We start from the raw sequence: 13,345 nt of genomic DNA, 5'->3' as shown, positions 1-13,345 counted from the left end.
ATATCTCTGTTGCGGTGCCCAAATTTATGCACCTGTCTAATTTTGTTATGATGCATATTGCATATTTTCTGTTAATCCAATAAACTTAATGTCACTGCTGATATACTACTGTTTCCATAAGGCATGTCATATATTAAAAGGAAGTTGCTACTTTGAAAGCTCAGCCAATGAAAAACAAAATTCCTAAGAATTAAGAGGGGTTCCCAAACTTTTTCATATGACTGTATAATCACAGCTATCCTATAGAAAAGAAACTAAGCCAGTCCAAAATATTTAATGAAAAGATGGGTCTTCAGAAGACACCTAAACATAAGTAAATTGGGAGCAGTTCAAATAGGCAAAGGGAGATCATGCCACAGCTCTGAAGCAAGAACGGAGCAGCACTGTCCAGTCCTGGTACCTGTGACAAGAGGAGGGATGACCAGCAGACAGGCAGAAGTAGAATGGACACCTCCTGAAGGGACATGCGGAGAGACCAAAGCCTGGAAATGTTGAGTTCATTTACATGCACACACATAAAAGGCAGAAAGCGGGTTTCTTAAAACTCCACGTTTACAGGCAAGTCATCTTCTGGAGATCTTCTTTGTCAAAACCCTTCAACATCATTAAACGGTGGAAATATAAGCGTTAAACTTCATCATCGACCACAGTGAATCTGGAAATAAGCATGACCCCTGTGCTAATTTTCTAGTGTTACATAAATATGTTTATTCAAACTGACACTTTATTTATAGGTTGCTGTTAACAGATTGCGTGCAACACACTCTTTTCTACTTGGCCAAGAGAGAGTTTTAATAGTCCAGCCAAGATAAAACCATCTCTTGAACAAACAGTTCAGGAAGGGGTGAATCCTCTGAATATTATATGGAATGAAATCACAGGATTGAGGCTTTGAGGTACTATATTAAATTAATGGAATTGAGAAGTCCAGAGTCATGTCAAGATTTCTGATCACGATTGATGGTGAAAGGTGACATCTTCAACAGCAAAGGTTAGAGTCAAATCTAATGGGGAATCAGAAGGCTAATACAATTTATCTTACCTGACAGGTTAAGTTTAAGGTGTTCATCATCCATCCATGATGTGATAGAAGAGGGAATGTTGGAGATCTGGGCTGTAACCAGGAAAGACCTTCAGCACAGAGGTGGTATGAGAAGCCATGAGAAAAAATTACATTACTTAAAGAATGAATGTAGAAAAAGGAAGTGGAACCAACACAGATCATTGAGAGGTTTTGTGTAGAAGACAATGACACACAAAAGGATTAGTTAGATAGGCAGGACTTGAACCAGTCCAAAGCAGAACTACTAATTCAAAACTTATTGTGGTTATCAGTATTGGAAGCTAATGAAAAGACCAAAAGCAGTAAAGTCTCTGGCACTGAATCCTCAATTATTCAGGCTTAGATTGTTTCTCTTTAATAATTAGGCCAGACTTTGGGAGTTGGGCCACACCGATCCCAATTCCAAGTACCTAATCCCTACTTTTCTATTATTCTGCCTGGGATGTACTGCCAGTGTCTCTCTCTGGTACTGATTTGCTATACTTTTATTCATATTCTCCAGTTCAACAGCCATCTATGCCATCTGGCAGAATTGGTACTTTTTTCCTATTATTGCCTTAAACCACCTTGTACCCAAGCCCACCATCTTGTCAAGCTATGATCAGATATTCATCTGTTTTTGTCTTACTTCACCTCCCCTATGCTGTTAATTGATTTTTACTCCATAGAGGGTTGGGCAGGGAGGCAGCATACTGTATACACTCCCAGGTAAGTTCTAAGTTCAGAAATGTCACAACTTCAACCCCAGTTTGAGTTAGTTTTATGCTGCACCTAGGAGTATGTTTGGTGGCCCAAAAGCATTTCCAGGTGAGGTGTGAGCCTGATGAAGTAGGGCTCTACAGAGCCTGCAGACCCCATGGCGGCACTCCCGGATCCCAACAGAGCTGTGACACCTAACTTCAACACCCATGAAGCTCTGTGGTAATCCATGGTGATGCAGCACTCCATGGTGGCTGCCAGCTAGCGATCAAAGGGAGATAATACCCCAAGCCCACTTTCTACCCCGGTCCTTCCATAAAACAGGTAAGGGCTCTGGCCATCTATCACAATACATTTATGGATTCCACTTTTCTATGAAGTATTTATTCTGTTATGTAACCTTGTATGTATTTACTGCTTATTATTTTCTTACCAAATTTGTTTTTCTTTTTTAATAAAACTTCTTTGAAATCTTGAAAAGCACTCTAAACTACATCTTTTGTTGTTGTTATTACTCACATACTATTATGTAACAAGACCTTAAAGGCTTCTTTTGCAAGAGCTTGTAATATGCTTGTGAATATGAGAGCTTCATCTGGTCTTTCTTAGCACTGATTAAAGATCCGCAGGCCTCATCCTGAGGTATGCAATATTGGTTGACATATTACCACTAACGTAAGCCACATAAAAGACGTCGGCAACATTGGAAGGAGATGAATAACCACTTTATTGATACTTTATGCTTTTAAGACCATAAGAAAAAGCTTGTATGTGATGGATTATAAGGAGTATCTAATCAAAAGTGTTCTTATCTAACACTGATGTTGAGATTACTTTTCTGGATTCTAGTTTTGTACAAGCCCTCTATCTCTTCTTTATCTTCCACTTGACTATGTCTAGTCTTTTAATTTCTTGCTTGAGGTGCTCTTATGGCCCACTGGGAATAGACCAGCAACACTGTCTACACTGAATGGCTTCTTTTTCATCATCTGAAGGTGCTGCAATACCACCACCACCACAATCATCTACTATAGTGCAGAGGCAGGTAGGTGGTGGGCACCTTCCTATATATGGAGACTGCAGCCATTTTCAATTACTTTTCCTAATTTTTCCAATACTATGAATGTTAATAAAGATTAAATATATAATTAAACCCATCAAATGAAGGCACTCATCAAAACCTCAGTAGGCAAAATAATTAGGATTGTTTTTTTGACTGCTTCCTTCCTTAGCTCCCACATTCTTCCTTCATTGGAGTGGGAATGCCTTAAGGAGTGGGAATTCCTTGTGCATCTCTGAAGGTTCTTCATTGTTAAGAATCATTTACAACATTCTTTACAGCAACATGGTGTTTCTTCACTGTGAGTTCTTGTGTGGTTTTTGTAAGAGCTCCTATGAGAGTATTGCTTCCCACACTGAGAACAGCAATAGGGCTTCTCTCCAGTGTGAATTCTATTGTGGTTCTTAAGATGGCTCATTTGCGAGAATCGCTTACCACATTCAGAACAGCAGTACGGCTTCTCTCCGGTATGAGTTCTTGTGTGATTGTTACAAGAGCTCCTATCGTAAAATCTTTTGCCACATATAGAACAACTATATGGTTTCTCTCCAGTATGAATTCTTTTGTGTATTTGAAGACTACCCATTAGAGAGAATCGCTTGCCACATTCAGAACAAGAATATGGCTTCTCTCCAGTATGAGTTCTTGTGTGAGATCGAAGAGCCTCTATTTGTGAGAATCCTTTTCCACAGTGAGAACAGCAGAATGGTTTCTCTCCAGTGTGTATTCGTCTGTGCGTCTGAAGATGACTTGTTTGTGAGAATCGCTTGCCACATTCAGAACATGAATAAGGCTTCTCTCCAGTGTGAACTCTGATGTGGCTTTGAAGACCACTTATGCGTGAAAATTGCTTTCCGCATTCAGAACAGGAGTAAGGTTTCTCCCCGGTGTGAATTCTTCTGTGGGTCTGCAGATGACACATTTTTGAGAAGTGTTTGCCACATTCAGAACAACAATGAGGCTTCTCTCCAGTGTGAACTCTTCTGTGGATCCGAAGATGGCTCATTTGGGAAAATAATTTACCACATTCAGAACAGCAATAAAGCTTCTCTCCTGTGTGAACTCTTGTGTGGGTCTTAAGACTGCCCTTGGTTGAGAATTGTTTCCCACAATCAGAACAACCATAAGGCTTCTCTACTACAAGACTCCACTTATCATCTTTGTTTTTAGATTCAGAATCAAAACTTTTCCTTGGTTCATGGCAAACAAGAGACTTTGTGTTGTAAACTTTCAGAGTATTAATTGAATCTATTCTTGTTAACTTCACAACAGGCAGATATCTATGTTGGAGGGAGGCATGTACTAAAATCTCCGATCCATATGTCGATTTCATCATGTTTTGCTCCTGCGTTTCCTGTTGTGGTCTGCAATGCAAAGAGGTCTGAGCAAGTGAAGACAAAGAGAAGCTTCCACTCTCTTGTAAACCTGCAGAAAGATGTAAATACATAAATGTTAATGCAAATAACATTATGCATGAGAAGAGAAGCAGTTTAGTATAAAACTTTCTTTAGATAAATCCTACTCACAACAATGTGCTAACCCCCAATAAAGCATTTATAGAATTAGTGACAAACTTATTTAACCACCAATATAAATCATCATTAAACTGTTACAACAGGAAACAGTCCGAGGATGTGGTCACAAGAAAAATAAATGAGCTGCATCATCAAAACACCATGGTTAAACAGTGAAGTCCATTCCCTTTGTAAAGTTTCATAATGCAGAAGTTAATCTTGGCAACAAAGGAGATGTTGAGAGTAACAACAAGCAACCAACTCAAAAAGAAAAAATGCATCAAGATATGCTGGCAATCAGACTCAATGACCCTTAATGCCTCCCTGCTAGATGACCTCAATACCCCCATTACGCTTCCTTTCAAATCCAACAACATACTGCCATACAGCAAAACGACAGTTCAATCAGGTTGTTAGGCTCCCATGCTATCCTGATGTCAGTGTCTGCTAGTAAAGCTTTAAGTCCAGACTCATTTCTCACAGTGTAGTGACAGCTAGGGATTGTCACAGTCTGGTAGAGCAATCTCATGGTTTGAAATTGAAACCTGTGGAGAAAATTGCTCTATTCACCTCACTGCTATTCAGCAAGCAAAGCTGTGCAATTTCACATGGCATCCTCTGTGATCCCTGCACTACCATTAAGTTTTTCAATACTGATAAACCATAAATAACCATTATATTGCTGTGCTACACATCCAGTCAATACTGGTTTTTCTAGGGATTTTTTTTTTTTTTAATCACATGTAGAGTATGAAATTTGCTTCAGAGTCCTGCACAAAGGCTGACCTTGCACTCTGTCCTTCAAATGTCATGTGAAAAGACAAGTTCTACTGCTTGCACTCTTGACAACACATGCACCACACAAACAGTTTTCAGTTGGGTGAATCTTGCTGTGAATGTTAAGTAAAACATGAGAACACATATACACTGTGTGCACAATTATTAGGCAAGTGAGTATTTTGACCATATCATCATTTTTAATGTGTATATTCCAACTCCAAGCTGTATTAACTTGAATGCTTATTGGATTTAAGCACGTCAGGTGATGTGTATTTGTGTAATGAGGGAGGGTGTGGCCTAAGGAGATCAACACCCTATATCAAGGTGTGCAGAATTATTAGGCAGCTAGTTTTCCTCGGGCAAAACGGGCCAAAAAAGAGATTTAACTGACTCTGAAAAGTCAAAAATTGTAAAAAGTCTTTCAGAGGGATGCAGCACTTTTGGAATTGCTAAGATATTGGTGTGTGATCACAGAACCATCAAACATTTTGTTGCAAATAGTCAACAGGGTCGCAAGAAACGTGTTGAGAACAAAAGACGCAAATTAGCTGCCAAAGATTTGAGAAGAATCAAACGTGAAGCTACCAGGAACCCATTATCCTCCAGTACTTTCATATTCCAGAGCTGCAACCTACCTGGAGTGCCCAGAAGTACAAGGTGTTCAGTGCTCAAAGACATGGCCAAGGTAAGGAGGGCTGAAACCCAACCACCACTGAACAAGAAACATAAGTTGAAACGTCAAAACTGGGCCAAGAAATATCTGAAGACAGATTTTTTTCAAAGGTTTTATGGACCGATGAGATGAGAGTGACTCTTGATGGACCAGATGGATGGACCTGTGGATCAGTAATGGCACAGAGCTCCACTCCAACGTGGAGGTGGGGTACTGGTATGAGCTGGTATTTTTAAAGATGAGCTAGTTGGACCTTTTGCATTGAAGATGAACTCAAAATCAACTCCCAAACCTACTGCCAGTTTTTCAAGACACTTTCTTCAAACAGTGATACAGGAAGAAGACCATGATTTTTATGCAGGCCAATGCTCCATCACTTGCATCGAAGATCTCCACTGCGTGGCCAGCCAGTAAAGGCCTTAAAGATGAAGGAATAATGACATGGCCCCCCTCCCTCATCTGACCTAAACCCTATCGAGAACTTGTGGGCACTTCTTAAACGCTAGATTTACGGGGGAGAAAAACAATACACCTCTCTGAAGAGTGTCTGGGAGGCTGTAGTCACTGCTCCACAAAAAGCTGATCGTCAACAGATCAAGAAACTGACAGACTCCATGAATGGAAAGGCTTATGACTGTTATTGGAAAGAAGGGTGGCTATATTGGTCATTGATTGATTGATTTATTTTTTTTTGAAATGTCAGAGATGTTTATTTGTAAACTTTGAGGTGTTTGTTTATTATTCTCACTATAACAGATGAAAATAAACAAGTGAGATGGGAAAATTTTCATTTTTCCATTAGTTGCATAATAAATCTGCACACTAATAGTTGCCTAATAATTGTGCGCACATATGTATTCCCCTGATGATGTTCACACTCACATTTCCGTTGTGAAACATTCAGGTTTCAGGTTTATTAACATTTTGGATTGACTGATAGCACTGTGTTTGTTCCATATTAAAATTAATCCTCAAAAATACAACTTGCCTAATAATTGTGCACACAGTGTATACACACACACACACATTATATATACGTATATGATAAATTTTGGTTTAATTTAATTTTTACATATGCGTAGGTTTCTTTTTTCAAAGTTGAAGTTCATCTTGCAAAACACCATTTTTTTTTTAACTATTTGTGGTTATTACAAACATTGAAGGGATGGAGTAACACATGTCAGTTGTGATACTTAAAATACAAATATGTATGGGTAGTATTTATATTTTAGAAAGTGCCCTGCTGTTTGGCCCTCCTTAATGAGATATATGCGTCAAAACATTTTAAGTACATTTAAGGGCAGAGTTTTTTCCCCCTAGGGGTCCATACTATTTTGCTATTGTTATTCAAAAGGGTTTAGAAGTTACATGGCACTTCTGAAAAAAACTCATGAAAAAATCCGCTGAGATGACAACCTAATCTCACCCTATTTTAATCCTCTTATTTCAGAACAATACCCCAAGGTGTAAATATGTTAAATTCTTGAGTGTTATGATGCAAGGGAAACTGTCTTACCAGTAAGTTATTGCATTTAGGTCAACCCAACATTATCCATCATGCTTCACTAGTTTCAGAAGACCCAGGCTCGTCTTTACAGGCATGAGCAGAGTGTGCTGGCGCAGTAGCCCTTGAACTCTGACAGAGTGCTTACTGTGCATTGCAAAAGTCATTTTTTCCAACAATGTTCACAGACCTCCAAGTATTTCATTTTTTATTGATTAGATCACAATTTCAGTGGGTTAGAAAATGAGTTTTAAAGAAATCACCCTAAGTGTATATAAACTTCTGACTTCAAATGAAGAACATTTATGAACTTATGACGTTTTACTTTGTTTTCTACTCCGTCTTTTATTTCTGACCTCGCTTTATCCTGCCATGACACCTGGTCCGTGGTGATTATTTTCCCTTTTTCAAGTAATAATCTCCGTTTGTTTTATGCTACTGCAACCTTTACTTTCTTTTTTCTATACTTTCATATTCTTTAACTTTCTCCACATGTGTATCGTGTCAACATTTTTTTTTTTGAGCCTTTCGAATTCCACTGCTTTCATAATCTCTAACCTGCTCTGCATGTGTATAGTGCCAACGTCCAGATTGGACATGCTGTTTTTTCAATTTAACTTGTTCCGGGCTGATAATTACTTTCCTTATTTTCTGAATTTGTACCTAGATTATTCTTTTTCTTTTTTGTCTCTAAAAACGCTTTTGAGTCTTTTTTCTCCACGCTGCTTTCTTCTTCGCTTAGTTGTTGACGTTTCATTTCTAACATATTTTCCTTATACACTTCATATGTGCTGAGAGCCCTGGATCTGCGTGTGCTCAAAGCCAAAACATGACTGAGTGTGTTGCTGCCTTTGCTCTTATTTGGCTGTAAGTAGGTAGGGTGTGTCTTGCAAGAATCTCATGTTCTACTTCATCGCAAGACAGTCCTGGGTCAATCTCTTGGCACAAAGTCTCATGTTTAAGGTCCCCACGAGACACTCCGTGGCCAATCTCTTTAGTCCCGCGGGTCTTTTAAGTGTCTTCCGTGATCTTAACATGAAGATCATGTCTCGTCGTCCTACTATTTCTCTCCAGGATTTTTTTTTTTTTTTATAACGGAGAGAAATAAGTGGTTAGGACCAGTGAGCTTTGTTGGGCTGAATGGCCTGTTCTCATCTAGATTGTTCTTATCACTACATTTCCAAGATTAATGCAGAAAACACAAGACCCACCTGTCAGGCAAATATCAATGACCCCCTCAAAACTTACCTTATTTTTAAATTTTACACTTACTTTTTGCAGACAGATTAGAAGATGATGGTGCATCTTGCAAAGTTCTTCTTGTTAACAGTTCCTCAGGCTTCTCTTTGTCAGATATTGACTCAGACTTCACTTTGGCCAAATATTGCTGAACTGAAAAGTGTCCATCTTGATGACCAGGCTGAAGGACAGGCTGTGAATGGATGTCTTCTTCCTTGATACCCCTAGTAAATTCACGCTCCTGCAATTCAATGAACAAATTCTCTGTGGACTCTTCTTTGATGCTCATTAACGACAGTTCTTTATCTTCACTTTTAATGCAGAGACTCTCCTGTTCAGGGTGGGCAGTCTCCCATTCACAGTCTTCCTCTTTAATACTGACAGTGATAATCTCCATGTTATTCATGTTTACTTGGCACATCTCCTCCATTCCCTCCATTTAATCACCACAGGTGGCCTCTTCCCCACTGTGGCAAGAAAAAATCTGAATTAAAAACAGACTTCAACTTGTTACAAGACCTTCTCAATTACATCTTAAGTCAAATCTTTTACAGAAACCACACCACAGCAAGTTCACAGTAATTCAAGATGCTTCTGTTAAATTACCAGCAGCAAAAGAAACGTAGGAAGTGTTTAACTAAACAACTTATTATGCAATACAACTCATGATTGTACAGCATACTTCACTGAGGGTAGGTAAAGAGCACTGTGACAAATTCTCAGGTAAAATGCAAGTATAGATTATACTAATAACTAAATACAGGATTAGTACATATAAAGATTTATTAAAACAAACAGAAAACAAAATAGAAATTGATTAACAAACAGAAGCCAACAATATCTGTCCATTAATTAATTGTTGAACTATGGCCAGTTGACAACGGAGGAGATGAAAACTGTAAAAGAGAAAAGTCAGAAGGATGGCACAAGAGGCTGGAATGAAGCCATCTCTCTTTATTCTGACCCCGTCGATATCTACTATTACAATTTTTAAAATTAAAAGTGTAATATGGCATGCTACCAAATTGATTACACATGCAAAGCTGGTGTCTTGCCACATAACTTGAAGTTGGACAGCACGTCACACATAATGTCTGCAGCTGCTAGATCTTGCAGCCTTGAGGACTAGGCAGGGGATGATGGACTACACAACTGCTTCATGACTTTTCGGCACACATTCTTTAGAATCACACAAGCTCACCACATTCTGACAGCCGATAAAATGTGCTGCTTGATAGCGTCCCTTCATGCCTGGCAACTGCATTCTGTATTTCCAGCCAAGCACTTGTTTGTTGTCAACTCTCACGCAAACACAAGCCATTTAATTTTTGTTGTGGAATGTGTGAAGTGTTCAGAATCAAAATCACTTTTATTCGCCTGTGCTTAATGTACCGGAAATTGACGTGGTAGATTTGGAGCTGCTTATAACAGAACACAACATCACGTACAAATAACATAAATAGCACAAGTTAAAAAGAAAAACGTCATACAAACTTGCAGAACGGTACAATTATAAAGGAGATGTGCACGTGTGAGCGAGTAGTGTGTATGCACATGCATACATGTACATATGCTGTGCACATACACACACATTCATACAGTATCTGACAGAGTGCATGAATATACAAAGACGTCAGGCTACTGGTCTGAGAGGGCTGTGGCTCTGGGAAAGAAACTACTGAGATGTCCTTTAGTTTTAGTTTTAATTGACCTGAAGCGTTTACCAAAGAAGAGTTTTTGGAATAAGTCATGAGCTGGGCAAGCAGAGTCCGAGGTGATCCTTTTGACATGGTTAGTGATGTGAGATGTTATACAGGTCTGCAACAGATGGAAGGCTCAATACTATCAGAGTTTCCAGGGTTCATATTTGTGAGATTTCACCTTCCCGCTTTATTGCTTTCACATACATTTCTGGTTAGATCTTTTGGAGAAGTGCAAAGCTGATGTTGATTTGCTACTGGGTCCACAGAAAAAAAAAGCATTCAAAGATGAGCTTTATATTTACTGTATAAAATTTTAAAGGGGAGAGTAAATGTATAAAAATGACTGTCTAAATACATGTTTCTCTAAATACAATGGGAACACAAAGATGACATTTTTGGCTGCCCATGTTATTTAGTTTATTTCATATTCTTAAATAAGATGAAGGGATGATGTTCGATTATTACTCGGAGAATTTGGGTAGCAAAGTTTTCTACGAATTGTCTAATTCAGAGCTCCCACTTTGAGGGTCTGTTCTCATGCAATTTCCAGCTGGGAAACTCAGATATCCCGTAGCACAGGGGTATTCAACTCTGGTCCTGGGGGTCCACATTAACTGCAGATTTTTGCTTTAACCAAATTTTTTAATTAGAAAGCATTTATTTACTACTAAAGTTATACGTCTCTGGACTCAGATTCAGTTAAGTCACTTGATACGACTCAGAACCCTTAACTGGTTCGGTGACAACTGGGCGACAGTCAACCCGGCGACATCATTTACCAGTTAGGTAATAGTTAGGTTTAAGGAGATTTTTTAAATTATATTTAAATGACAACGCGATTTAAAATGTTGAAAATAAATTTATATAATTGACGAACAAACTTTATTTTGCAGATGGAACAAACTCTATCTTACATTATCTTCTGCAACCGAAATTTCTAATTCTTTATATAAATTGTATTGATTGTAATCGTATGATAACAATATTTAGAATACAAAAGGTGACCTGCGAGTACGGCTTAAGGAATAACTTTACTCTCATAACGTAGGTGATTCTGTGGATTTTCTGGTGCCCTATATTGTCATTTAAATATCATTAAAAAATCACTTTGAACCTATCACCTAACTGGTAAAGGATGTCGCCGAGTGTACATTCACCCACTTGTGTTTTTGCCCAGTTGCCCCTGAATGCCCTTAACTATTTTAAACAGCTCCATTAAGATTTTAATTGTTGCTTGTTTTCTTAACCTGCCATCAGTTAATAATGAACACCAGTGACAGAGGACCTCCAGCTCTCCAGCTAATGTGATTCCATTTAAACCTGCATATGCATCACGCAGTACGTGTGTTAATAGGCTGTTTTGAAATAAATGCGAGAGAAGGGGAGGATCAAGAGGTGCAAATCTGTTCTGGACCACAAAACATATGAATAATGTTCTCAGAAAATGAAAAATCTACAAGGTGATTAAGATTTATCTTGGAAAAATGAAACCGCAAACACATTACATTGTGGAATATTACGTTTCATTATCTGCCAGTCCTGGCGTCCAATTATGAAACTGTATGGGATGAAAACCTGCACCCACTGCGGACTTCCAAGACCGGATTTGTGTACCCTGCAACGGCACACAAATTAAAGTCGCTGAAAATGTCACATTGCATGAATGGTGGTCACAGATGCTCTCCATCACTGTCCACCACTCTCCAAAATTATGTAAATGAAGGCTGAATCAATCAAACCTTGTCATTGGGATTACCTATCCAATTTAACTTGGGATGTCTTTACTCCTGCATTATCACCACCTGAATATTTACAAACCAAAAACAGTCCTTTTTTCTGAAGGAAATAAACATTTTCATGTGCAAAATCAAAGTTAACTGCAGGGGAATTGATATTAGGAACTTAGGCCCCCCACTATGTTAATGTTATAGTCGTGGGAGTCCCCTTGGGGTTTAGGTGTACATGTCCCCAGTGGTGTTTCACATGAATTGTTTATGCATATCAGCTTTTGGCATCGATGGAGGTGGGATGTCTGAGATCAAACTAAAAATGATGCCACTAGTCAAATGTAAACTCTAATGTAAGGTTTATAACCCTAACCCGCATCACTCTTTACAAATACTGCACACTTCCTTCTAAGTTTAAGGTGAGTTTGTGTTCTTTTTTTTTTCTTCTTTTGATTAACTCAATAGACAAAAATATAAAGGATACGTTGGGAGGTAAATCAAGACATATTCTGGTTTTGTTAATACAATTCTGGCAAACATTAAGATGTCTCTCAGTAATCAGCTATTTGAATTGTTTTACTTAATCATTTTTCAGATATTTATTATTAATAACACTAATAAGATATCTGATTTCCTCTTTAACTGCTATGTCATATAAAATGTTGTAAGCGGAATTAATGATAGTCGACAATTAATTCATGCTTATTTACCATTAAGTGCAAGGCTGAGATTTTCGAAAATATGCTATGAAATTAATAGGGTAGCCATGCCAGTCTGAAACCTGCTTAATAAACGTCAGAATTGTTGGGGATCTATTCCAGTAGTTCCGTGTGCCAAGCAAAAAACAGCCCACCTGAGCCCCTCGCAGGGACACGGGGATTGGTTTTGGGGGGGCAAATCTAAAACCATTAAACGTTAACCAGCAAGTCTTTATAGGCGTGACAGAAAACCAGAGAGTGTAAAAAAGAAAAAAATGGAGAGCGCCGAGACCCCTTCGCTAAAATGTCTCTTCTCTCCAGACAGTCACACAGAGCACTTCGGCTGAGGCACAAGCACGACCTAAAAGTCCGACAGCAAACGGGCGATGCTGGCCTAACTTTGGAAAAGCCGCTATCCACAAAGTAAAGCGTTCAAACTCGGACTACTTACCCAGGTCTTGTATCGTACTGTGCCTCTCTTTCAATCGGTTCGCCCCGTAGACTCTATGCACATAGCTAACCCCGAAAGAACAGAAGCCAACCCAAGACGCCTGCCCTCCAGTAATGTGTTTTTGTTAAATGTTCGCGCCGGAGTGCCATAAAAGTACACAGAAAGCTTCCGCGTCAGTCGCTCTTGATGACGTCAATAACGAGTACGGTCCTGTCGCCTCATCTACTCCGCGAG

The 13,345-nt window shown here is 38.9% G+C and overlaps 1 protein-coding gene across 1 annotated transcript; it reads right to left on the bottom strand.

The window, feature by feature from the left end:
* Positions 1 to 2,468: 2,468 nt before the first annotated feature.
* LOC120533279 (zinc finger protein 501-like) lies at positions 2,469 to 13,345 on the bottom strand. The gene is made up of 3 exons (XM_039760095.1): positions 13,112 to 13,345; positions 8,566 to 8,999; positions 2,469 to 4,247 (listed from the first exon to the last, which is right to left on the bottom strand). Exons 2-3 carry the CDS (start codon positions 8,969 to 8,971, stop codon positions 3,082 to 3,084), a joined length of 1,572 nt encoding a protein of 523 aa, XP_039616029.1. The 5' UTR covers positions 8,972 to 8,999; positions 13,112 to 13,345; the 3' UTR covers positions 2,469 to 3,081.

This window comes from Polypterus senegalus, chromosome 8 (genome assembly GCF_016835505.1).
Source record: "Polypterus senegalus isolate Bchr_013 chromosome 8, ASM1683550v1, whole genome shotgun sequence".
Lineage (NCBI taxonomy): Eukaryota > Metazoa > Chordata > Cladistia > Polypteriformes > Polypteridae > Polypterus > Polypterus senegalus.
Note: the sequence above shows the minus strand (reverse complement) of the source record. Positions and strands in the feature narration are given on the sequence as shown.

Excerpts from the sequence above, each read along its gene's own strand:
- LOC120533279 (XM_039760095.1), bottom strand. The coding sequence starts at position 8,971 with ATGGAGGGAATGGAGGAGATGTGCCAAGTAAACATGAATAACATGGAG. Across the intron at positions 4,248-8,565 it reads TTCTAATCTGTCTGCAAAAA|GTTTACAAGAGAGTGGAAGC; the intron begins GTAAGTGTAAAA and ends ATCTTTCTGCAG.